Source organism: Thermobia domestica, unplaced genomic scaffold (genome assembly GCF_964235325.1).
Source record: "Thermobia domestica unplaced genomic scaffold, izTheDome1.hap1.1 HAP1_SCAFFOLD_928, whole genome shotgun sequence".
Classification (NCBI taxonomy): Eukaryota; Metazoa; Arthropoda; class Insecta; order Zygentoma; family Lepismatidae; genus Thermobia; species Thermobia domestica.
In genome coordinates, this window is record NW_027656638.1 from 12084 (window position 1) to 39459 (window position 27376).

General features: G+C 35.6%; 2 protein-coding genes across 2 annotated transcripts; both read left to right on the forward strand.

Moving 5' to 3' along the window:
- Positions 1-540: 540 nt before the first annotated feature.
- On the forward strand, positions 541-23680 carry LOC145677483 (uncharacterized). Its single transcript, XM_081747962.1, has 8 exons — positions 541-681; positions 11805-11941; positions 12801-12867; positions 15825-15990; positions 16502-16692; positions 18344-18509; positions 20929-21068; positions 23345-23680. Exons 1-8 carry the CDS (start codon positions 541-543, stop codon positions 23678-23680), a joined length of 1344 nt encoding a protein of 447 aa, XP_081604088.1.
- Positions 23681-23765: 85 nt separating this feature from the next.
- On the forward strand, positions 23766-26213 carry LOC145677482 (uncharacterized). The gene has a single exon (XM_081747961.1). It carries the CDS (start codon positions 23766-23768, stop codon positions 26211-26213), a length of 2448 nt encoding a protein of 815 aa, XP_081604087.1.
- The last annotated feature ends 1163 nt before the right edge of the window (positions 26214-27376 follow it).

A 27376-nucleotide genomic window follows, 5' to 3' on the forward strand; every position in this document is an offset into this window, starting at 1 on the left:
CAACTAGCTCTTTTAGCTTTATTCCTTGCTTTTCCTTTTACAGCTGTTAATTTTTAAAAGAAGTTTCCATCTTTAACTCTTAAACACACGCGCTGGGGTAAAATCCACGTCAAGACATTTCATTTTTGTGCTAGCAAATGAAAAACTATTGTAGTCTCCTCTGCTTATAGGTACTGTACCTTTCTAGCTGCAACTTCTGATTGTATTCACCCAACACTCCACCAGTTTTCGTTAAGCAGTCGTGGCGTGTGGATCATAAAGCATTGGGTAGGGTGAAATCTACCCCACGCGTGTTTGTGTAATATATATATATATATATATATATATATATATATATATATATATATATATATATATATATATATATATATATATATATATATATATATATTAAGTTTTCAACCTATGTTTTCTAGAACCGTATGTTTAATGATTCTGGCCAATATGATTCTGGTAAACTTAAAAAAAAGAAAAGAAAAGAAAGAAAGAAAGAAAGAGAGAGAGAGAGAGAGAGTGAATTCGTAAGAGAGAGGACACAAAATGGACAGTGTTGCGTCAGAGGAAGAGATAATAAGGAACTTCTTTGATTCTATTGACAGTAATGAAGAACTGATTCCTAACGATTCTAGTGACGCAGAAGATGATTTACATGAAAGTGGACATGATACAAACACTGAACAAGTGTGTGAACAAGAGTACACGGGTATGATCCGCATGAACTAATAGCAAAAAGAGGAAGAGAGAAATATTCAAACCTATCCGCTTTTTTCAAGGATCATCGCTTATTATTCTCCCAAACTCGGAAAATTTGTTGTGGCATGAGCAATGCACTATGACAAAAAAATTAATCCAGACACAGGTCAGGAAAAGAAAGCTGTTATGATAATTGATTATAGCCTATAATTTACATAAAGGCGGCATTGATGTCGTTGACAAGCTGTGTGGAACACTACCAAGAAAGTGTAAGCGTTGGTCACTTACATTGTTTTTTGGCATTCTAATATTGCAGGCATAAATAGTCTTGTCGTTTCCAAAAATAACATTGGAGTGCAAAACCAAGTAGCCAGAAGAGTATTCCTGAAGGAACTGGGTTTGCAGATTTGCAGGGCACATATTGCATCTAGGTTATCTCTACATTCCCTGTCCCTTCATCTAAAAGCAGCAGTCAAGTGCATCACTAGTCTTGAAGATGAATCCAAAATGGACGAAGAAAAGAGTTTCTGGACGATGTGAAACAGCCCTGTAGCCAGCCCAAAAATGTAAGGGGGGGGGGGGCTGAAGTTAGGGGTGCCCAATCCAACCATATTATACTTCATCACCATATTATAGTTCATTTGCCAGCCTACCGTGAAAATTTTAGGGGGGACAGCCAAAATTTTAGCCCCCCTAGACCCCCCTGGATAAGGGCTTGATGTTAAATGTACCGTACCCGAGTCGAAAGGACAGGAAAACTCAATCATCATGCTGCAATTGCAACCACTTGATCTGCAGGAAGCACAGCCTTGTGTATTGTGAAGAGTGTGCCCCGATTAAAATTTTGCTCTTCCACTTGATACATGGGAGAAATGACAGTAATGTGCAATACGGTTTTAAAAAAAATCTAATTTCATGCCATATAATATTAATCTAATTTCTTTCAACATAACATTAAAAGAACATTTTATATATCCATTTAATGGAGAAAGCTTAAGTACATATTATTTTGAATATTTGAAAATAATGAATGTTCAATGCTATTTTTTTTCTGAAAAAAAGTTTGAAATGAACATATGGAAAAAAACACGGGATAGTTTAACATATTCATCCTCTTAACGTATACAAACACTAGAAACACTTAATGAAAGTTTAAACACATATATTAAAATATTTCATAGCAACACATAAAAAGTATAACATAAAACAGGGTAAATATTTTACTTTAAAAATGACGATAAAATAAAATAAATCTACCGAAAAAATAATCATATCCCATAGAAAAGGCCAATTTTTACATAATTTTCGTCTTAAATCCGAAATATACACAGTAATATATATATATATATATATATATATATATATATATATATATATATATATATATATATATATATATATATATATATATATATATATATATATATAACATGGGGTGTAAAACACCCCGCGCATGTCTTTAAGTACTTAAATTTAGCGCGTGTGTATTAGGCTTAATGATAAGGAACTTGTTTGTGACAAAGACAAGATTAGTTTCCATATCAAAACTGTGATAAGTAACTAAATGGAATTGATTTCGCCACTGTTCGAGAATTGAGTTCTTGTATTAGACAATAATCAAGCAATTCATGTTGGTTTGTTTGGCCACTTGCTTTAGCACTGTTCATGTGACCTTAAATTAATGCGACCTAAACATGATATTTTAATGTAGTATTCAAATAGAAGGTCGAGCTCCTTCGTGGCAAAGCGGTTAGCATGCGCACCTTTAGCGTGGGAGACCCGAGTTCGATTCCACGTTAATTAGTAGGTCCACGTCTCATATAGCCTCGCTGCTGAACGGGACGTAAAACTCAAAAATCAATCATTCAATCAAATAGAAGGTCAGCTTAGTAAATTTAACTACCATCATCATGAAGTCTGTTTCCGATAAGAAATATTTCTTTTAAATAATATCACAGATTTTGCTGTCCCGTGCAAATGCACTTGTTGCACATATGGTACAGGCTTCCCTGATTACAAGTGTAACACATATTTATTTGTGGCTTCGCATTTTTTGTTTTTCACAATAACATTTCAGTGCGAAATCAATTTAGAATGAACTTCAAAAATATTCATTCGTTTCATAAGTGCTTACAAAAGGAGAATGAAAAGTTACATAAACACAAATAAGATATTATTAAATTCCAAAATTGTAAAATATCCTAAGAAAATAGTTTAAATTTTTTTCTTTGATAATAATTTTAATATAAGCATTGCAAAGAAACAATGATTCGAAATTCTACCGTAGATTCCTTTCGTCTTTTAGAACAATGATTCTTTTGTATGTAGTGTGTGTGCGTATGTTTGTTTGTGTGTGACAAGTGGAACAAATCCATCCCACTTCGTGTTGAACGCGTCAGTACACCTACAGAGTAGGCACTAGCCTATTTCTTCTCCCGTGATCCTACTGTCGACCGAAATGGATTTTGTTCATCTGTCACGAAAAATATGTGATTACATTGTACGTAAGGAGAGCCGTTTGAAGGGCTATTCTGAGGCAGAAAATCGTTAGAAAGAGCAAAACCAGAACACGTGAGCAGAGAGTAACATAGAGCATCGTAACTTATACTATGTTGTGAAATCTGTCATAGACATCAATCAGGGTTTCAGACTTCCTATTAAAATAATCATATTTTTTCGGTCGTTCCTCACTCATATCCAGGAATGAATGTCCATATTTTTCTTAATTATCTTTTTTATGTATTAATTGGAAAACCATGTGACTTCGTGATTACATTATAGAGCCGTCCCTATATATCTGTCTGTTCACTATATCTTTCGTAAAACGTATCCCGTTTGAATGTAACTTAGTATGCCTTCCTTTGACTTGTACAAATAACCCCATTGTTTGAAATTGCAATTTATCAAGAATATAAAAATACCGTAAGGTACAATCCACCCCATGTTGTAAGTACGAACATGCATGCAAGATAATTTTCCACGATAACTCTCGTGAAACGTATCCGATTGTAATGAAATGTTGACATATGCTTTACATCAAATTAGAAACAAACCTATTGTTTGGGGTTGCAATCATTCAAGAATAAAGGGTTAAAATCGAGCCCATGTTATAAGTCTGAACGTATACATTCAACACAACTGTCCAATATACCGTAAAGCACATAAAATCATTCGATTATTACAAAACCGAGAGTATAGGTGTTTAGGGTATTGTGATTATCCTTGCAGCTTGGGGACAGACCCGTAGCCAGCCCAAAAATGTAGAGAGACCCAACCATATTATAGTTCATCACCATATTATAGTTCATTTGCAAGCCTACCGTGAAAATTTTAGGAGCCAGCAAAAATTTGGGGGGCCCGGTCCCCTTAGACCCCCTGGATACAGGCCTGCTTGGGAATCAAATCTGCCAAGAACGAAATGATGTATTTCCCTCCACCCATTTTTTAAAAAAAATCCACGATAATTTTCATGAAAAAGTTAACGCGAAAATTATCTATTTTAGTGTAATATGTCATACAGTTTCTTTGACTCTTTCCAATCATCTACTCAGCATGGGGTTAAATAATTAAGTAGTGGATTTACCCCTATCCCTGTCGATTGTTTAAATCACAATAACTCGTAACAATTCGTAAAACTCATTCGGTTTCGATACAATATTAGTATATGTATATTTTAAGTTGGCTCTTTTCCATAGTATCTAGTGCTTGGGATTAAAAGCATCTAGAATGAGTGGTGAATTTAGCCTAACAATGTGGGATGAATTAGTTCCTCACAGTGATTATTTCAAGGGGTGGCAAAGGGAGAACTCCCCTCTCGAAGCCACGAAAACCCTCTTGCAACCATAGACTTTATGTCCTATAGTGCTCAATATAGATTCCCAGAATTTTCGTAATGCTTTTTTTCACCCCCCACTGTACTGAATTTCTCCCCCCGAGGAAAATCTTCTGAAATCATCACTCCCCCTTCCGATTAAGAAAATGATCCACAAGATAATCTTTGAAGCATAAAATGTTCGGTTTCTTATGATGCATATATTTTGAAGTTCCACACAGCCGTTCCCAAAGCTTAGATTTTAAATTCATCCAGAACGTGCGAGTGAACTTATCTCCCTTCCAGGTTCTTCCCTTCCAGGTTTAAACAGTACAGTATGTTTTATAACTTTCGTAAAAATTATTCGATTTTGACAATATAGTGTGTGTGTTTGTTGTGTGCTTTTAGATAACCCTTATTATTTAGAGTTGAAGCCAGTCAAATATGGAGTGATTTAATACCCTCCCGCTACGATTATATATATATATATATATATATATATATATATATATATATATATATATATATATATATATATATATATATATATTCTATGTTAACGTTCAAGGAAAAAATGATTTTGTTCTAATATGGCATGAGAATTTCCAATCGTTTCTATTGCTTGAACTCGAAATGGCTCAATAAGAGAAAACATTATCCTTGAATTGATATATTTTAAGTGAGAATTTACTAAAAATACCCAGTGTGTGTTTTGTTCTAGATTTGAGACTTAGCTTTCTCGTATAGTTTGAGATTGAAATTAGTGAGAGGAAGATTGAGGATTGCTCACTTCAACAATGTACTGTCACTAGTTAGTATTAGATACAGAATATTACAGAAAGATTCGTGGAAAAAGCATCTCAATTTATATATTAATTTCTCAGCTCACTAATAATCTTTGAAGCAAGCTTCTACCATTCCATTTGTTTGTAATTAATTATTTGGGTCCCTCTGTCTGTTCCATGAAACTCTCTCGTATTCTATTGAAACTTTCTATATACTTTCTTCCAATCTTCCAAAATAAGCCCGTTGTTTAGGGTTGCAATACATTAAGTGAGATTTAGCAGTAACATCCACATCATGCTGCAAATTTGAATATTTGCATAGAAAACAATTTTGCAGGATAAATTACGTAAAAATTTATCAATTTTTGACAAAATATAGTTTCTTTAAATCATGACAATAATCCGTATAGTTTGGGTTAGAAACTGCATAAAAGGAAAGGGTGAATTAATCCTTTCCCAATTAAAAAATACGATAATTATGGTTTTAAAAAGTTTGATTTTAATGTAATATGGTCTATATTTTCTTTGATGCTTCTGATTCATATCCTCCGGATGAACCTAAAGGAGTGAAGAATAAAGAGATAGGTTATCCCTTGATTTATAAGAAAGTATCATAATAACTTTGATGAAAGTTACTCGGTTTTGTTAAGTATATTTTCCTTCAGGCTTTCCAAGTCCTTAGTAATTGCGATTAAAAAAACAATAAAACTGAACGGTGAGTTTATCCCCTAATAGGATGATACACATTTCAAAATGTGTTCTAAGATAACTTTCGTAAAAGCACTAGATTTTATGCAATATTTTATATTTGACACAATATAGTGTATATCTTTATTGAGGCTTTCACAGAATCTATAATGCTTCGAGTTGGAGTCGGTCAAAAAGAAATCACTTAACCCTCCTTCAATGTTTTCCACAGTAACTTTCGTTAAAGAAAATAAATCGATTTTAGTGTATTATTTTCTGAGGACTCCAAATAGCCTCTACTGCATGGAATTGAGATGATTCAAAAATGACGAAGTAAATCTTCCTTTTGGCCGTGAACATGGGCGCCCGAAGGGGAGGCCAGGGTGGGGCTCGAGACCTCTCTGACTCACGAAAATGTATTAAATTTCTTAAGATTTTCTTAATACAAATAAAAAATACGAAACGTAATATAGCAACCAGGGATTTGAGCCTCCCCTAGAAAATTTTCTTCGGCCGCCTATGGCCGTGAATAAAATATTTCGTGAAAATTTAGTATATATATATATATATATATATATATATATATATATATATATATATATATATATATATATATATATTTGGTCTAGGAATTAATTCGTGCGGTTGGTACGCACACATTGAAGCTGTAGTACAAACACAAAATACATAAATACCTTAAGAAAAATATTGTCCATCGCTAGCCACCACTTTCGCCCATCTGTCAGGCAATGTACGGATTCCGTGGCGAAAGAAGTCCTCATCCTTGGAAGCGATCCAGTCAGAGACCCATGTTTCGATATCTTCTGAAGAAGTAAACCGCTGTCCAATCAAATCGTTGTTCATGCAATCGAACAAGTAGTAGTCCAAAGGAGCAACGTCTGGTGAATACGGCGGGTGGGGTAAAACTTCCCATCCGACATTTTCTAAATAGGTTTTGACCGGTTTTGCGACATGTGGGCGAGCGTTATCATGTTGAACAATAAGTTTATCATGTCTGTTCTCCCATTCTGGTCGTGTTCTGGCCAGAGCTTGCTTCAAACGCATTAATTGTCGTCGATAACGTTTTCCATTCATAGTTTCACCCGGTTGCAGCAGCTCATAGTACACCACACCTTTCATATCCCACCATATGCACAGCATAACCTTTGCACAGTGAATATCTCGTTTTGGTTGTGATGGACCTGGTTCACCTGGTGTCACCCGGTTTCACCCAGGCCTTTTTTCGTTTAGGGTTCTCGTAATGGATCCACTTCTCATCACCCGTAATAATTCGATGCAGAAACCCCTTTCTGCTCTGTCGTTGAAGCAGCAATTCGCAAATGGTTTTTCGTCTTTCAACGTCTCTGTCTTTCAATTCATGTGGAACCCAATGTGACATCTTTTGAATCATTCCCATGGCTTTCAAGCGTTTGGAGACTGTTGTTTGATCAACGCCTAATGCTGCTGCAAGTTGTTCCTGCGTTTGACACGAATCCTGCTCGAGCAATGCTGTCAATTCTTCGTCTTGAAATTTTTTTGGCTGTCCAGCTCGCTCTTGGTCTGCCAAGCCGAAATCACCACTTCTAAACCGTGCAAACCACTTCTGACACGTTCGCTCAGCTAGAGCATGGTCACCATACACTTCCACCAAAATACGATGACTTTCAGTCGCACTTTTCTGCATGTTAAAGTAATGCAGCAGGACACCCCGCAAAAACACTTTATCAGGCACAAATTGCGCCATGTTCACTTAACTACAAACTGGTGTTGTTGACGCTTTAATCCACTGCCCTATACTACGAACGATACGCGATGACAGGGGTTTGCAACACATGTGTGGATACACGGAACTGTGGGACGCTCCGTTCGTTGCGCCATCTCTTGTCCACCCGCACGAATTAATTCCTAGACCAAATATATATATATATATATATATATATATATATATATATATATATATATATATATATATACACTCTAAAAAATGGTATAGCTGAATTGACAATAAAAGCATTGTTGATGAGTATTGCTAATTGGTAAATTAATATTGACTATAGTATAGTTGATGTATAAATACTGATTTGTTATTTATACAACACCTATTTTTTTAGTATGGCTGTGGTAAGAAAAAAATATTGCTAATATTAGTATGGTTAATAATATCATGCATATTGTTTATATAACCAGATTATTTAGTATTGCTAAAATAGCGATAGCATTATGGTTAGAATGGCTATTACAATATAAAACTCTTGTTATGGCAACTATGCGAAATCCCGCCTTTTACGAGTTGTCATGTAGCCGCCATAATGGATTCTATAGTTAATATGAATTACGAAAATATCTTAAAAGAGTGGGGTTTAGAAACCCTAATAATGAAATTTCAAGGTAAGTGGATAGTCAGTAAGTTTCAATATGTAAATTGAAGATATGTATTTGTAAATGTTTATTTGAATTGTATTGCGCACAAGCAACGAAAGTCCCTTGTACGAAATAGTGTATTATTAAGCATTTATGACGCTTCCAAAATATTATTTTTATTATCACCAAATCAAAATACTTCAAAATAGAGACACGATGTGTTCACGCAATTGAGGGTAAGTTTAGAGTTTCTAGCCCGTTTTTACTCGGAATTACGATATTAGAACCTGTTTCAGTCACGGTTCTAGTCTAACTAAAGTCTTACCAGGTAACCTAATCTAACCTAACCTAACAATTTTTAATGTTTTAACTGCATTTTCGTAGGTTGGAAACTGGAGGGGCAAATCTAAACTTAAGCCCGAAAATGTACAGATGAAATTATATAAGGTATAATAATGATTTAAGACTTCTTGTAAGATGTTTGTGTGAAAAGTTAAGAGAAAGGTTATTATTAATATGAGAGTTCGTACTATTTGGAAGAGGCTTAAGCTTTTGCAGAACGATTCGATGCTTGAGGATCATAGTGGTCCTATGTTGATATTTCTACGTTGAGTTTTACTTAATTGGGCATTTATTCCGAAGTTGGACGTCCGATACTTTTCTACCAAAATTGCGTAAAAGCTATTAAAATGTATAATTTTTCAATTTCGCGAGTTGGGAGAAAGTGTAGGTTAGGTTAGGTTACGTTAGGATCTATAATAGAAGTACCCTTCGACGGGAGCTTCACGAAATTCAACACTGTCAGTTCACATCCCGTACAGCGATTCGGTATATTACCCGCAATATTGATATTATGAATGCTCGTTACTTTCCCACAATGCAACTATTCGGTTACCTTGCGCGAGGTAGTTCTCTTCGCTCGCTTAGTAGTCCCATGTTTATAACCAATTATATATAACAAATAGAGAGAGTGTTGTTGTATTATCTTTATATATTATCAAGCACACAAACGATCAAATTATACGTATCTTCCGTGCAAGTTTCAAAATTTTGCTGAAAACGGACGTCCAACTTTGGAATTTAACCCCTTAATTGTTATACTTTGTGCCCTTATTACTTTCTACAAACAGTACAGATGGGATCAAGAATTTTAATAATAATTCACCCTTAATTTTTACTAATTAATGCTGAACAAGCGACAGCGAGCGAAAGTATGGTTATATAGGCTAGTTTAGGTATGTGTAGCAAAAAGAAAACACGATAGGTTACGATTTAATGCTTTTTAAGTGTGCTTCTGTCGCTTTCAAATTATTACAGAAGGCCTTTCTCTTTGTGTTACACTAAGTGACACCACCTTTGCACTTTTAATTTAATTCATGATGGTGATGTCAAACTTCAAAGCACATAAATAACAGGTTTTGCAGAAACCATTTTCTTTTTAAATCCGATATTTTGTTTGAACCAGTTCATTTTTTTAAATATATTTAGGTTAAATTAAAGTGGAGTAAACAAAGTCCCTATTTAAAACTAAGTAAAGGTGGGGCGCTGATTGGATTGAGTGCTCGGTTTTGACCTCAAGAAGTGATCTAACCCGATCAGACTCGGTCAGAGGTCAACTAATTCCTCAAATGATGTACCAGTAGTTCACAAATTATTTACCAGTCAGCCCATTCAGCAGTACTGAAGCTTGACCTAAGTTTAAACATTCAGTACCTTCGTACAAGGGACCATGATCTAATGAAACTAATATATAAGCTTAGTTGATCTCACAGTTTACTGAAATTAGTCAAGTATTCATAATAATTTTGTATGTGATTGTTCCCACGAAATGGAGCTTATTTAGCTTTGGGGTTAACTGGTGTATCACCGGAACAGTTTTAGAAAATTTGCCGGGTCAGTTAATTTTTTTTTTTTTTTTTTTGTTTGTTTGTTTGTTTGTTTATGAGCAAGAATGAGTGAAAGTCATGTAAGGGGAATAGTAAAAATGAAGAAATTGGTTATTTTTGATGTTGTAAGCGACACTGTATGTGGAGGCGGATGGACCATTTCGCGGAGAGATATAGTTGTTATGATGTAGTGGCGCGAAGAGGAGTATGGCAAGTGCTATTGAAATGTATATGATTGCGGAAACCAGATGTTTTCAGTACCCTCGCTTACGCGTGTACACATCGTCGCTGACGCGCCTGCTCCCTTCGGGGGCACTACCGCGCTGGTCCGCTAGCTCCGCCCTACCTTGGCTCGGTTAGATAGCATTCGTGCACTTAGTGGCCACCTAGCACAAGTTGGTTTGTGTTTTTTGCACTGTAGTTTTTTATGCCCTTATCCTAATGTGAGGTAATCTAATGTAAGTTAATGTAGTCCAACGAAATATATCCGTATACAGTACATTTTGGTACTTTTTTTCGATTCTAATACTGGTCCGGCGATGCGGCAGTAATGCCTTAGCTTTGTAATAAGCGAGAAGAAAATATAAACGTCATAGAAATTACAAGGTTCTAGAACACATGTCCCACTTCCCATTTAGCTGTAATAAAAACAGAAAACAACGTATCCTGCGGTCTTCTAACCCGCTTTCACTTGCTGACGCTCGCTAGCAATATTCTGTGAAATAAAATTTAAATTTTGGTACAGAAAGGAACCAACCTTGCTAATTTATATGGGGAACCTGTGTTCTAGAACTTCTCCTTAGCAATTATCTGGTTCACACGTTGCATTAGAGCGTACGTTAAGTTAGGATAAAAGCCGGAAGTTTCAAACTTTTCATCGTGCCATTAACTGACAAAATAATGGAACTGGCAGTTGACGTGGAAAGTTGAAACTTGGCATACATATAGCCTTCAGAGAAAAATATACAGAATCCACGTTAATCAGTAGGTCCACGTCTCATATAGCCTCGCTGCTGAAAGGGACGCTAAACTAAAAACCAACTCTACGTTATCAGGCAGGACGGTCGCCCTGCAAGCAAGGCTTTAAAAAGTAGATCGACTAGTGCTTACGCTTCTAGAATACAAAAAATGGCATTTCGGCGTTGTTCGTTTACAACAACTACGAAACAGATATGAATGAAATTTAAAACATTTGTTTTCTGGTAGAAAAGATTGCAAGTGACATCAAAATAAAATTTCCATGTGAAAAATTGTCAAAGTTGTGATGCGTTGAAAATGAAATTCTTTTTCAGGTAATCACCAGATATCAAAAAAAAAAAAAAAAAAAAAAATACTGCACCCATTTCGACGAAATTTGGGACATATGTGTACTTTTACACATACATGCTCATGCTCGTTTTTGTTTTTCGTAGAAAACAAGAGTTTCTTTTTGTAAATTTTTGAAATAAAATACGTCTGGTTATACGTATTCACGTTTATGTGATCTTAACATAAGTGATATCAAATTATTTTATAGTTTTGCTTTTGTTGTTTAAGTTTTGTTTTATTTCAAATTCTATGATCACAAGTACCTTGTTCTAGGACTTGCAGAAGATTCTGAATAGTTCACTGCAAGGAAAAGAAGTATTATCTACGCACAAGAATTTGGGACATCTTAATAGCAGAGCTCGCAGTTTATTAACAGATGTCATCGTTCGATATATTGGCGCAGATAAAAGGTACAGATCGTTTCGTTAAATTTTGTGGTATCGTATGTTAAAGATAATGTAAATGCAATAGTCTTAAATATTAAGTAATTGCTGTCCTATACATTTATCGTCTTCACTAAGAATTCCGAGTAGAATCTCGTTTTCACATGGCACATATTCGACGGTATTGATTGCGTTTATCACCGTGACAGTATTTTTCACTTATGATCTATATTACAAGTATGTTTGTAGTTGTGTTTTTAGGATTAATTTGGTCTCAAAATGCATTGAAATTATCAAAGCAAAAGTTCAAACACATTAATTCGTTAGTTGCTCATTGTGGTACACAACAATATGGATCAGTTGGAATTTGAAAGTGTTCTGATGACTGCATAGCACCCTTTGGATTGATTAATAACTGTTTACAGTAACTTGGAACACGTTGAGTTGTATTAAATATTACAGTTCATTTATTTGCCTGACTTAATGAAACTAAACATTCACTTCTTTCTTTAGTGCCAGTGTTACAAAATTTATAAGAAACAGAAAAACACACTGCTGAACAAGACTGTACTTTTAATATAAAAACATATTTACACGTGACGTTTCGATCTTCTAGCCAAGATCCTCATCAGACGTACACTCTGATGAGGATCTTGGCTAGAAGATCGAAACGTCACGTGTAAATATATTTTTATATTAAAAGTACAGTCTTGTTCAGCAGTGTGTTTTTCTGATTTTATTCGCAAGACGAATACTATGATTGTGTGTCAGTTTAAAATTTATAAACAAGTGTTTTTTTTTTCCTCCCCAATGGAGCGTCGTCTCTTAATATTTATTCAAGCTTCTATGGGAATTGCTTTGTGAAATTTCATTTTCTGTCTTACAGGATCAGTAGACAGTCATTCATTTCAATAAGTGAGGCGATTGTACGATTGTTTCCGTCTGAAAACAAGGTTTGTGTAAAATTCAGTTAGGTGAGGGAATTCTTGTATATTGCTAATTTTTCGTTTTTCTTTGCGTTCACTGGAAAAAATTTAAAAGTCGTGGAGTATTTTATGATTCTTTGAAGATTGTTCGGAAACCATACTGACAACTTTTGGAGATAATAGCTGATGTACTTCTAAGCAAAAATGATCCCATAAGAATATGTTCAATTTTCAACGGTCTGATAGTTACAGGTTGGTAAATATTTTATACAAATTTGTTCAGGACAAAATTTTATTACTCATCCTGTATGTACTTTAAAGAGATGACGCATGGCGTATTTGAACGGCAATGGAAGTACCTTTCCACTGATGTATATATGACGATAGTGGAGTTGGAAGGGAAGTTGTGGAGGAAGAAAAAAACTTTCTTCATTTTAATAAAAGTAGTTCGATTGTATAAGGACAATTTTATTTTTCTTTCTGATACTGTAGTATATATATATATATATATATATATATATATATATATATATATATACAGGGTGGTGCATTTAAAATTTGCCACCCTCTATATCTTTGAAACGACTGCGAATATGAGAAAAGGCAAAAACACGTCTATCATTATTTTAAGGGGCTTGAATTTTGAGCTATAAAAAGTCCACCCCAGGTACCCCCCTATTGAGGTACGTGGGTCAACTTGAAAATTTTAAATGGCAAAGGGGGTCGAGTGATACATCGTTGGAAAGGTCTAGACAAGAGAAATATTTTGCCAAAAGTTTCAAGTCCCAATGTTGACCCTATCCTAAATGGCGGGGGTTCCCATTTTGTGTCCATAAAGTCCGTTGGCACCCAGTGTATCTTCGAAACGACTGTAAATATGAGAAAACACAAAAACATGTCCATCACTATTTTAAGGAGCTTGAATCTTGAGCTATAAACGGTCCACTCCAGGTACCCCCATATGGGGGTACATGGGGTCAGCTTCAAATTTTTAAATAGCAAAGAGGGTCGAGTGATATATCGTTGGAAAGAATGTGAACCCGAGCCATTTTAGATGGAGTCAACATAGGGACTTGAAACTCTAGGTAGAATATTTCTCTTGTCGAGACCTTTCCAACGATATATCACTCGACCCCCTTTGCTATTTAAAATTTTCAAGTTGACTCCAGATACCGCTATATGGGGTGTTTAGGGGGATCTTTTATAGCTGAAAATTCAAGCCCCTTAAAATAATGATGGACGTGTTTTAGCGTTTTCTCATATTCGCAGTCGTTTCGAAGATATAGGGGTGGCAAATTTTAAATGCACCATCCTATATATATATATATATATATATAATATAAATTTGCGACATTATTCAGCATAAAAATTGAAGTTGATGCGTAATTTTTTGTCGTTCCTATTTGGCGACAGTGTTGGCAACCGTGTTTCTTGAAGCTCTTGGAAGAAAGATATTTTGTTCTGAAAATTAGCTTCATGAGGCTCCTTCCAACGCAACTATCGTCACGTGCCATATACCCTTGGAAAGGCCATTCTGTCACCATTCAAATGCATCATAGATGACCTTTAGAAAAAATACAGGATGAGTAATACATTTTTGTTTTGGAAAAATGTACAGAATTGTTACCAACCTGTAGGTGTCAGGCCGCTGAGAATCGGATATGTGTAGAAGCTTTTTTGCTTAGAATTATATTAACTATCATCTTCCGATTTCGCCGGTATAGTTTCTGAACACCCATTGAAAATTAGACTTAATTGTATTAATATTTATTTTATCATTGTCTTCAGAACAAGGAGAAATTTACAATTTAACTTACAAGTGAACGTTTTCCATAACTTATCAGAATACATTTTTCAATGCTCATTTTATTGAAGTACTAAAGGAATCCAGAAAAAAAAAAAGAAATTCCAATATGTCTAATTTACAGCATATATATACAGTGAAACTTGTATAAGACGGAACGTCAAGGAACAAAATAATTTTCCGTTGTGTGCAAATTCGAAAAGTTAAGTTCTGTAACAATAACTGCTGGTAAAAATAATCTCGTAGTACTATACCTAGGTTAAAATGGTTGAGGTGAAAGATTAATTAACACAAAAATGTATTTACAACATAAACTCAATTTACAAAGTGAACTTATTTGAATAAGACAGACGCTTAAAGTAGAAACTACAAGTATGTATTATTTTATTATGTATTTCCTCTCACATTCCTCTTTACATTTTCACCGCCTTTTAAGGATTGTTTTCATTTTCTGGGTTTCAGTGTTGGAAATTTGCGTTTGCAACATTTGAAATGAACTTTATATTTTACAAACATTGTCTCTTATTCTCTCTTCAATAATCGTATTGTGTCCTCCAAAGTAACAATAACATTTGTTTTTGCCGTATTTGTACACAACACTGGGCACACAAACACGCCACACTGAAACCACATTTTCTGCAGCAGAAACAATGGAAATTTTCAACAACTGGTCTAAATTTCTACCATTTTTTTTCAAAAATGACCGAATTCTTGGAAATGCATGTGTAATGACGGAGTAGCAAGCAGTAAGTCTTTAATTTATAAAGAAAGTTTTGACAGTAGAAAAGTGCTTATGTGTGTATCAACAAAAACAGGAAACAGGTAACTTAAATAACAGAAACATTATCTCCATTCTTGTTCACGGCCGAAAGATCTTAACTATTGAAAACAGAAGTTCAGTAGTAACGCCAACGCAGAGACAGACAGACTACAGTGCCCCTACGTTTCGAGCTGGCAATCAGTTAAGAGAAAAATCTTTACCATATGGCAAATCAGACAGAGTTGCCGGGACTAAAAACTATTCATCTTCGGCAAATTTCCGGTTTATATAAGTTTCGTTTTAAACAGGTTTCCATGTATTTTGTTTCTCTGTGGAAATAATATAGTTTAATTGTAATTTTGTGTTGTGCAATAGGATATCAGGACTGTATATTATAACAGTGATTTGTTTTTCAAATAGCATACTTACTACGTCCCCTATAAAGTTGCTCAAGGGAAGAAGGTTTTGGCAAGAGGGAAACTTTGGGACAGATATTGCAACACAAGAAGGTATTTGCGGCAAAGTGGTGTTTTGCCTTTGAGAAACCGGTGTGCAGCTACAACTTCTACCGAAGTCGATTTAGATGGTACGTTCATAGTTCTTTTTCATTTATTTGCTTTCATGTTCATAAATTCTGTATTATAATTTTATCAGTAAATCACGATGCATAGTGTTTTATGCTATCTTATATTCAGACAAGGGTACAAAACTTCCTAAAAGAGATGCGTGCCGATTTTTTACATGGTTACACATATTCACGTATTATGGTCAATCAACAGATTCACAGTTCAAGGGCACTACCTTCATTATAAATCAACAAATTTCCGTGAATTTGTGCAATCAGTATATCTGCTGTTCATCTGTGTGTAAAACTCTATCACTGCTTTCATATATTAACGGGACGTTTTGTAAATACATGTTCCGAACACCTCATATGACAATTGTGTTCAGAAGTATAATACTGTCTGTTTCACATGTTTATTGAAATATTATTTCTTGTACTTCTGTCCTAGAAATTAATACATATGTATTTACGTATACTGAGTATGTACGTTTCTTTCACACTGAATTATGTAGATGGTGTCCTTTATTTTCAGAGTCCACTGATGAATTTGCCGAGGAAGCTCTCACGTGGTTGAGAAATAATATAGAGCCATGGGAGAAAGTGTGTGATCTGTGGAAACAAACGACATTAAATCGGAGAGCAAATTACATTCAGTCAAAGAAGGATATCAGCTCCTACTTCAAGGAATTTCCTGCTTTAAAACAGCCTCTTGGATACACACTTGTAAGTGTAGTGATATTGCTAAGAAGTTTACATCTTTCTATTATTATTTTATGAATGTAACCGAAGAAAGAAAATACCTTTATATTATTTTATAGAAGTGTAATTCCGTATCACAGAACGAACTGTACTTAAAGGAAAATGAAAAAAAAAAAAAAACGAGTAACAAAATTTAATGAGTTAAAAAAAAATCATGAACATAAGGGTCTTATGTTGATGCTATATATAAATTGCGAACACGGCAGTTTTTCTTTGCAAAAAAAGCACCTAGCATGAGGCGAGAGAGTTTATAAATGTTTTTCGGTGTATGAAGTTGTACCCTGTCTTGCACTATGTTTCGGAGTTTTTCGGTTCTAATTTTTTCCTGTGAGTAAGCTGATGGACGAGATGGTGCATCTTGTAGCAGGTAGAACGTTTAGTAATTCTGAGAAAATCAACCGGATTTTCAGTACACCAAAACCTGTATAGATTCAGAAATAATGAAAAATCAGAGTGAAAAAGTGCGAGTGGGCCGAAAATAGATCTTTTGTCTTCGACGTACAATGCCAATAAGTTAACCTCTACGCTACCCAGCCCGCTCCCCGATCAGCCCCACATCCTCACTCTTGTTGATAATGTTCCTATGAAAACATTTAATAGTTTATTTTAATTTACAAATATACCAGCATCAGCGGCAGAAGGTTCAGAATTATGTAAGCTTACGTTAAAGACGCGTTTTTGTGTAATTAAAAACCAACCAATGTATAAAACAGTTACCAGAAATTAGATAAAATACACGTGCAGTACATGCGCGCAAAGATTTAAGAAAGAAAAAAAAGCTTGTAAGAGCTTTCACCTTTTATGGCTTTGTTAGGCAGGAAGAGAAAGACGAAAGTGGAAGAAGAAAGATACAGAGTAAGACGAGTTACGCCATATTTCTGGGGGGGGGGGCGCGGTGGCTCAGTGGTAGAGCGTTCACCTCCGGTGCTTGGGGTCCCGGGTTCAAACCCTGCTCCCGCCGTGTGGACTTTGTGGTGTAGAAACACCGTGCTCGTGGGTTTTCTCGGGTTCTCCCACTTTCTTCATTCCACCATTTCATTCATCTCTCATCATCACCGTCTCCTTTAGCCTAACCGGCGTAACCGTGAGACGTAAAACTCAAAGATTTCATTTCATTTTGCCATATTTCTGCTAGGTGCTATGGTGGTCATGTGATCACGTGACTGCTGTCAAGTACTCATACGTGAAAGTAGAGAACCTTGTGGAGAAATCATTGTTGGTATAGGTGCGGTCCTTGTGTCTTTCTCTATTTCTTATTCCACTTTCGTCTTTGCGTCCCTGTATGACGACTCCATAAATGCGAAAGCGCTTGGAAGTTTGTTTTATATTTGCGTGTATTTTATCAGTTCCACTCTAAGTAATTGTTTTTTACATGCCTACTTTGGGATTTCTTTTTCAATCAGACATAGTATTTTCTGAAAATGGATACTATAGTGGGGTGAATGCCATTGATGTTCATAACTTGATTAAAAACGCTCTGTTGAAACAAAGATTATTTAATGAACTTCAAAGAAAACTATACTACCAAACTTTTGTATAAAGAGAAGAAAGCATAGAACATTATATCATCAAACAGCGTTAGGTATATGTGACAACAATTTCTTTTACTTTTCAGATCGACATTGATTTTGGCCAGTTATATCCTGGGAAAGATATAACATTTTTTTCAACGTGGAATGCAGACTTAAAGAAGATTCAGCATATACTTACCACGACCAAACAAACAACAAATGACGGAGCCACATTAGTAGAACTTTTGCTGCAGGAGAACATCAGGGAAGGTAATTATTTTTCTTATTAAGGAGATCTTCTACCTCTTCGCTTATGTTTCTAACTTCCCATTTGAAAACATGTAAATTTTAATATGGTAATTTCTAACAAAGTATTGTAGGTAATGACTTGAAATTTTTAATACAAATAGACAAGACCCATATAAATCCAACCACGGTCTCCAATTTACGTTACATGCGTTAGATTAATTGCAATATATTCTTCAGTAAGTTTGGCAACAGAGAATAAAAAGTATGCTGCAGAGGGAAGAGGGCTGACCATCTGTTTGCTTGTTAGCTGCTTTAAAAAGGACGCTCTTACCAGAAAAATCACGTTGTGATTCTCACTTCTCAGTGGTTAGAATGGTCTGGACTGGAAGAGCCCAAAACCACTTCTTTCTTCCTTTCACGGTTTGTTTGTTTCTTCCACCCCCTGCTGTCACAAGAAGACAACTTGTTTCGGAAAGCATTTTGAATTAGTAGCGAAAAGCCAAACGAATGACACCACGGACGGATTAAAGGGAGGGGCGGTCACTCCCTCCGAGAACATTTGAATACTTTGAATAATCGGAGTAAGAAACTAGAAATTGCGTAATCTAATAAGAAAAGTTTGTTGAAGTATACAAATCAAGACGCATTTTAAGTGTCACAGCATTGTACTCTCATCCCCTCCCCTCCCAATTCCCTTCTGAAGAAGTTCTCTTTTGTTTCTCTGTTCCATATTAGCCTTTACACTTACACTTTCATTATCCAGTATTGATTTTTACCATACCATCTGCACAGAAGGCGAATAAGGTTTACGAGTCCTTCCTGCCCCCTTTTTTAAAAATTGCTAATTATAATAAAATTTATCGAAGTGCATGGAAGTAAGTTTTGACTGTGGAGAAATGGTGTACACATTGTTTATTATTTCATTAAGTATTGTTCACTATAATTATTAAAACGCAACACTGTTCAGCCTACTCCCGTAAGCAAAGAAAAGATCAATTACAGGTGCTCCGGCAATTTTCCCTTGTCTCCTTTTAGTCGTAAGTCCGAGCAGAATAAATCAAAATCTAGAAGAAAAATAAATGATAATTGTAAATCGACAACATATCGAGCACTTAAAAAAGCTCTGTTATTCTTTTGTTTCATTATTGAGCTCAGATCACGAGAAATATTTCAACTGCTGTGTAGTAATTGAACATTTTTCGTTTAATCTCCCAAAGAGTCTGAAATACTGAGTTCAGTGACCAGTTTACATCCCTGAAATCAGTAATTACTTGAATAACAGTATATGAAGAAGATAGATTCAGTAGGGTTAATAAGCAGATATGAAATCCCTTTTGTAGCAATGAATGAAACTAATGTTTAGAATTTGTGACGAAAGAACTTTTCCGCAGCGTATAGTCTTTAACTTGTTGTTAATTGTCTATTTTGATTCATTAAGCTATTCAATTTCTCTCTTTTTATCCGTATCTGTTGCAACTTCCCAAAGAGAAATACATACGTTGACTTTAACCTTTGGTTCTTGAAATAATATACTTCATGTACAGCTTTTATACACGTACTTATAGGCGATAGATAAGTATCGTATTAAGATTAGTTTTCACCATTATTTGGACCCAATATTTGCATATAAGAAACATCGCATTATCCCTTTGCCGAATCTGGGTGTAGTTACAAAAGATGATACTTTTTGTGTGTGTTTTTTTTTCAGACTGCTGTCCATTGCTTACAAAACGTAATTTCCTTTTTTCTTTGATTATTGACTTAAAGTAATATACAGTATTCATTGCGTATCACAGAGCAAACCTCTGCAGGTATGAGAATGAATGCAGTCAGAAAGTTAGCACTTACATTCAAATAAATTAGTATAAAGTGGTCCAAAAGTGGGCGTACCCCCCTTTAGTTTCAACAGTATAGTGTTAGTTATGGTAGAATGTCTGTACACAGCTACCTTAAAGTCGTAAGAGTCGTAAACAAAGGTATGATCACCATCCATGTCATAACACAACTGAATTCTGCACAAAGTTCTGGCAGATGTTTTGCGGAGATACTCCGGAGTCAACGAGGATGAAGGCGTGTTCCACAGCTGCTCGTAATTCCTGCGTTGTGTGATATCGAGTGTTTCTTACGTGTTGCTTCATGAAAGCCCAGGGAGCATTGTCTGATATCGTCAGATCGGGACTTCTTGGAGGCCTGGCAAAGAGCTGGATGCACAACCTCTTCCAATCCAGCGGCCAGGAACTGATCTGATAACTGTTACCAAGCAGAAAACAAATGGATAGCAATGTTGCCAGACAATGCCAAGCAGTGTTACCAAACAAATGTAGGTAAAACCAAAAACCGTCAGAAAACACCAATTAAGAGGTACGCCCACTTCCGGACCTCGCTGTATAAGCGTAAATTAATTACCTACAAATGTTCTTGATATTTCATTCTTTTCCAGATGCCAGAACAGTCGTAATATTAATACTTCTTGGAAGATATTTCCCATCTGTGACCACGTGTATCAAAAGGAAAGACGGAGGTGGATTATGGAAACCTTCCAAATACGAGGCACAGCAAGGATTCCTTTTTCATGTCAGAGTATGTACCATTATGTAATATAATGTATTAATATCTACACTTGATTACCACGAAATATGTCATTAACATTTAATTAGTGATTGGAGAATGGAGAACATTGCACGAAACCTTATCGAACAAACAAACAAACAAAAAAAATCAGCTTTTCTGGAAAAACTGCTATGCTCAAACAAAAATATTGTGTAAGCAAACACCATTTTCATCAAACCACGATCCACTCTGACTCACCACGTGTCACCATGATCTACTGATCTACTTCGACCTACTGACCGAATATGTCGAGAGTGGATCAAAGTGGAATGTGTTATATTGAGGACTACAATGAGTCAGTTGTTATTGTTGGGTTAGGGTAGTCATACGTAACAGTGGAACATGTAAATGTAACCCAAGATCCACTAAAGTATACTCAAAATTATCCCCACGTGATCCATAGCCACTGACCCGCTCCATCTTTGATGTGCACTCAATTGATATGATTACCATACCATATCAAGAGGATCATATTGGTGGTACATGGAAACAAAAAAGTTTAAGAAAAGGCTCCCTCGGGACAGCACGCCCTTGGTGGAGTGAGCTATCAACCATATTTTGCAATATACATGACTCTTCTTCATGCAATTAGTAAAGCATGTATCGGTGTATGTGACGCGATTTGTATCTTACGAAGATATCGTGAACCTAAGTTGTGTAGATAGAAAGGAATATGCATAAAATAGGAAAACACAATATTTATTAGTCGCTAACGCCCTCGCCTTTGGTGCGAGCGGTTCTGGGTTCGATTCCCGGTGGGATCACTCGATCAAAGAAGTGTAACAGCTTTTTCAGGCCAATCATCCTGAGTGTTTTTTCCTGGGTTGAGTGAGTTTTTTTTTTAATATAAACACAGTGAATGATGCTAAAAATGCCGGGATGGTACCTAACACACAGGTCCCAGACCGCTTCCTTCCCCATCCATTCCTTTCTTGCTTCCCCTCTCTCGGATTGTGTGCTCTCCGAGGGACGACATCCCTCAAACGTGACGAACTTAAGGCCGACCTAAAAGTTACTCCTTCGTTGCTAGTACACTTATCTCCTTTGTTGGGCGACTGCGTTCGATTTCCCGGGAGGAAGGGGGAGGGGATTTTAGGATGTTATTCGTATTTTCGGTTCCACTGTAGGTTTATGCCTTATGAAGTTCCCGTGATGAAACCCTATATTCCAATAACAATAGTAAACGTAAAAATGCTGTAAAACTTTCGGTGAATGCTATGTAAACTTTCTGAAACATAAGTAGAGGTTAAATATGTTTATGGTCATGGATAAAATGTTTACTTGGCTCAAAACAGCTTTTTCCCAGTGTCTTTAAAAATGTTCTTCATTCAACCCTTCAAATATTGGAACTATGATAGCACTCCTTTCTTCATTTTATGGCATAAATAAGTAAGAAGTGTTTATACTCGAGGTAATGATATGTGTGTAATATCAATCTTATAAAAATACTAAACAGCACGTAGGGGAACGGCACCAACCTTTTCGCGATCATTATTTTAAAAACTAATTCATTGATATTGTAGCATCCTTGCTTTTCAAATTTCCGCAAAGGTTTTTCTTTCTTCTTCCTGGAGATTTGTAACGTCAAGAATTGCGGTCATTGACGTACAGGATCTAAATTTATTTTATCTTTAAAATATCCGTGCTTACTTTATGTCTGGATGTGATTCCAAGTTTGCCACATTTAATTGAAATATTTATTACTGTAAATGTAAACCATTAAGTGTAAGCTTAGGACAATTTTATTGATGTCGCAGTTATCTATTCACGTAACTACTGTCAAGTTTATAAGTGCAATAATTCAGATTGTTTTCTTTGTGATTATTCTCAAACCTTATACTAAAAGGTAGATTCCTCTAAGGAACTTTACTTAATTTTTCCAGAACTTTTCTTAATTGCATCGGATAATACAAACACAATGAACGGTATTAAAAATGTACAACTCAAGGGGTATAATAATACATTCGAAATACTGTCATATTAACCTATATTAGTTTTCAAGACATTTCATATCGCGTAGAAGTGACTCGCGTCAATTATGACCTCATTACATTACATTTCTAGTATAGAAGAATGCCTGAAAACAGTTGGTACCAGTTTAATTGGATTGCTATATATATTATTGGTGCACCTCGTATTTAAAATACAAGCTCATTTTAATTATACGTGTATTTGTAGTTTTTGGAATTTGATAACGTGTTAATAGGTGTGTAACGTGATAATAATTCTGTGTACATGACTTACAGGAAGCGTCCGATCTTCAAACAGAGTTAGAAAGGCATCATCTAAAGATGCAGCGCTTTGGATGTAGTGTGCAGCCCATGCCCGTCATTGTCGCTTCAAAAATAGATGAACCTCAAGCCTTCTACGTGAGTATTGAGGATAATCTCTACAGAGTTGAAACTCCACTGAAAGCAATCGATAGCACATTCAAGTCGTTTCAAGTACTGGATGCAGAATATCCGAAGGAATCGGAACAGGTGTGGACATTTGTGCAGAAACATATGTACAAAATTGAAAATGACTGCGACAAGAATTTTCCTTCAGTGAACACGCTTATCTCTGAAATATCAAAGGTGTAATGGCGGGAAAGGTTGTTTTCCGTTAATCATTTAGTTTGTAAAATAGTTTTTTCATGTATATACGTTCTTTTTAGTTTGTAAGAAGATGCCTAAGTGTTTTGTTTGTCATAGTGACTTAAGAACGAGTCAGTCTCTGTTACTTCATTTAAAATTTTGTCACAAATTAGGTGCCATGAGCCCCTTTCGTTGTGGGGAATCATTGTGTGGACGCGAATTTGATAACGCCAATTCATTCCGCAAACACTTGCTGAAACACGAAAGAACAAGTACGGGTGGTGATGGGAACCAGCCTTTTCGAGGATACCAAAATGAGGTGTGTCACATCAATGTTGAGAGACAGTTGACTGATAATGGTGATATACCAATTGAAACTTCTGTGGAAAGCCTTTCTCTTGAAGATTACCGTGAGGCTGTAAAGGAGGAAGCCCTTCTTTTTATTACTAAACTGTATAGTCAATGTAACTTAACCAGAACTCATATACAAAACCTTTGCGACTGGGTACACGGGTTTATGGGCGGTAGTGTGATGCAACTGCTAAGAGAGAAAATTTTACAAACGCTTCGAGGAAATCATGTTGATGATAATACAGTAACTGAAGTAATGAACATGTTTAGTATAATGTCCAGTCCATTTTATAGCTTGGAAACCGAATATAGGCGATTTGGCATGTTAGAGACAATGGGCAGTTTGATAAAACCAATTGATTATGTTATTGGACAGAAATTATCTTCAAAGAGAAAGAAAGGCGAGGTTTCGGTGGAAACATTACAAGTGCTTGGAAAGTTTGTGCCTATGCGAAAAATGCTTAAACGATTTTTGGAGTTACCGAATGTTCTGTCAACGTTACTCCACTTCAAGAACAGTGCAGAACAAGAGACTGAAGTACTTTTCAGTAGTGTGCAAGGACTGCATTGGAGAAACGAGGTAACATTTTCTGATGATCGTTTGATATTACCTTTATTTCTTTACTTTGACGATTATGAAATTAACAATCCTTTAAGTGGGCATGCTGGTACAAAAAAGATAGGGGTAGTTTATTATACAATTGCATGTATTCCACCGGAGTTTTTCGCGAAACTAGAGAACATATTTCTCGCCTTACTCTTTCATTCAAATGATAGAAAAACTTTCGGTAATAAAGCAACCTTTTCAATTCTTATTGAAGAGTTGCGTTTCCTAGAATGTGAAGGTATATGTGTAATGTATAATGGTTTAGAAGTACAGATTTATTTTAAGTTGTGTGTTATTACAGGTGACAATCTTGGATTGAATTCCGTTCTTGGCTTTACAGAGTCATTTTCTGCTAAGTACCCTTGCAGGTTTTGCCTTACATCAAAAACAGATTTACAGGCGCAGTCAAGAGAAAACGTCCGGAATTTGCGGGACGTTGAGAATTATGAACTACATGTAATTCTCGGAGATGCTTCACAGACAGGAGTAAAAGAGAATAGCACTTGGAACATGTTGCCGAGTTTTCATGTTACCAAAAATTACAGTGTGGACGTGATGCATGATCTTTTGGAAGGGGTGGGGAACTATGATATGATGCATATTTTGAAGTACTACATCAACGAAACACGTCTTTTCACAATGGATATTTTAAACAGTAGGATTTCGGCCTTTGCAAGCATGTCAGATGACGTAAATAAGCCGGCACCTTTATCTTCTGAAAATCTTGAAAAGAATAAATTAAACTTGTCTGCTGCTGAAATGTTATTTCTCATAAGGTACTTTGGTTTGATAATGGGTGACTTAATCCCCGAGGAAAATATCGTTTGGAAATTTTATATTCTGCTAAGAGAAATAACAGTCATATTAACATCAAAAGTTATTCACGTAAACACTTCTGAATTACTTTGTACCTTAATTGAAGAACATCATGAGATATACAAATCTTTTTTTCAGGATACATTAAAACCTAAGCATCATCATATGGTTCACTATCCACGTTTAATGCGACATATAGGACCACTTGTTTTCACATGGTGTATGAGGTATGAATCCAAACACCAACCGTCCAAGATTGCTGCCCGTATTGCTTATTGTCGAAAGAATGTTCTAGAAACTATAGGTTTGAAACACCAATTGCAGATATGTTATAAGTTCTTTCAGAAAAACGGTTTTCATATTCAACAAGAAATTGGGCCTGGAGCAAAGATATACCTTTCACAAGATCAGAATTTTCCATTGTTTTCAATGTGTTTACCTCCTTCGTTGTTGAAACTTTGTCGGTCAGTAGCTTGGTGCATATACAACGGATTTGTGTTCAAGTGTTGCATGGTAGCGTTCGAAATTCATGAAGATGGTTTAAACTTTTATAATATAAAAAAAATTTTGTTAGACGAAGAGTCGCACATTTTCCTTCTATGTAAGAAAATGAAAACAGTTGGCTATGACAGTCACTACTGTGCATATCATTTGTCTTTCACGCAAGAGTGGATCTGCATACCAGTAAATTTGAATTTTGCAGGGCCTCCTACGTATTATAAGATAATCGATAATGACAACATATATGTTTCTGTTTCGGTATGATTTTGTGTTGCATGTGGGGCAGTGTTTTCTAACATAATCGTAATAGGGCTCGAGCATAAGAAAATGTTTCTTAATCCATGTGATTTTCAGTCAAACAATATTATATCCACTAGCAAAGCATTTGCAATGAAGCATACATTCCTGTACTACTAGATGTTTTGCCTGCATGGTCCTATGGCCACCGAAGTAGGAACTAAACTTTTAAAAAACATGGTTGGTTCTATGTAAATTTTATACAGATTTTTTGTTCGGAATAGAAAAAGGTTACATATCGAGTGTAAGGAAAAGATCGCACAGCTTGGACAGAATCTGACTCTACAGCTGAAATGAAACGAAAATGTCTTACGATATTTTGTCCTCCGAGGTTCCCTTTTGAAGTGACAGACGGGTAAAATTTGGACTATGAGGTAACACCTTGCGGTACTCTGTAGAAACACGTGATAGTTTTGTTTAGTTTAAACTTCTTCGTTATCTAAGGTTTTTTAAATCAGTTTTTTTATTTTAACAACAAAATGGCTAGATTTGAAACGGCATGTTTTGTCATGATCTGGGCACAGAAAGCTTCTTTTTGTACGACATTTATTCAATTTGACATTTTAAATGTACGTTTTCATCTCTTCACATTTTCCCGCCACATTTCAGACCTTTTGCTGCATCCCATATTCCATACTTTTATTTAAAAAAAGAAGAAGAAAAAGAAAAATGACAAAGAGCTTTGAAGTTAGGTACCTTCGTTTGAAGTACGGCACTTTCCTCTACTCCACGATAAACACCATTCCAAAGTCGCTGCTGTCAAGTGTTGTTACGGACAACCCGTGCGATATTGCCATATCGACCAAAGTTTACCGGTCTCTCCCTTCCAAAAGGGGGCCTTAAAGGACAACTTTATAAAGACATTTTCGTATCGTTTTAGCTGTAGAATCAAGTCTGTCTGCCTGTACTACCTTTTCCTTACACCCGATATATATAAAACCGCTTTGGAAAAGGAATCCGTGTACCCAGTCGCAAAAGTTTGTATGGGTTCGGTTCCTTTATAAGAATGTAACTTGGATTTGCTAATGAAAAGGATTTAGTGTTACCGAAATGGGTTTAAAACAAAAGTTAAACAATATTGCGTGAAAGGAAGGTAAATCGTTGTCTGCCATTTTTATTTCTAAGTATTT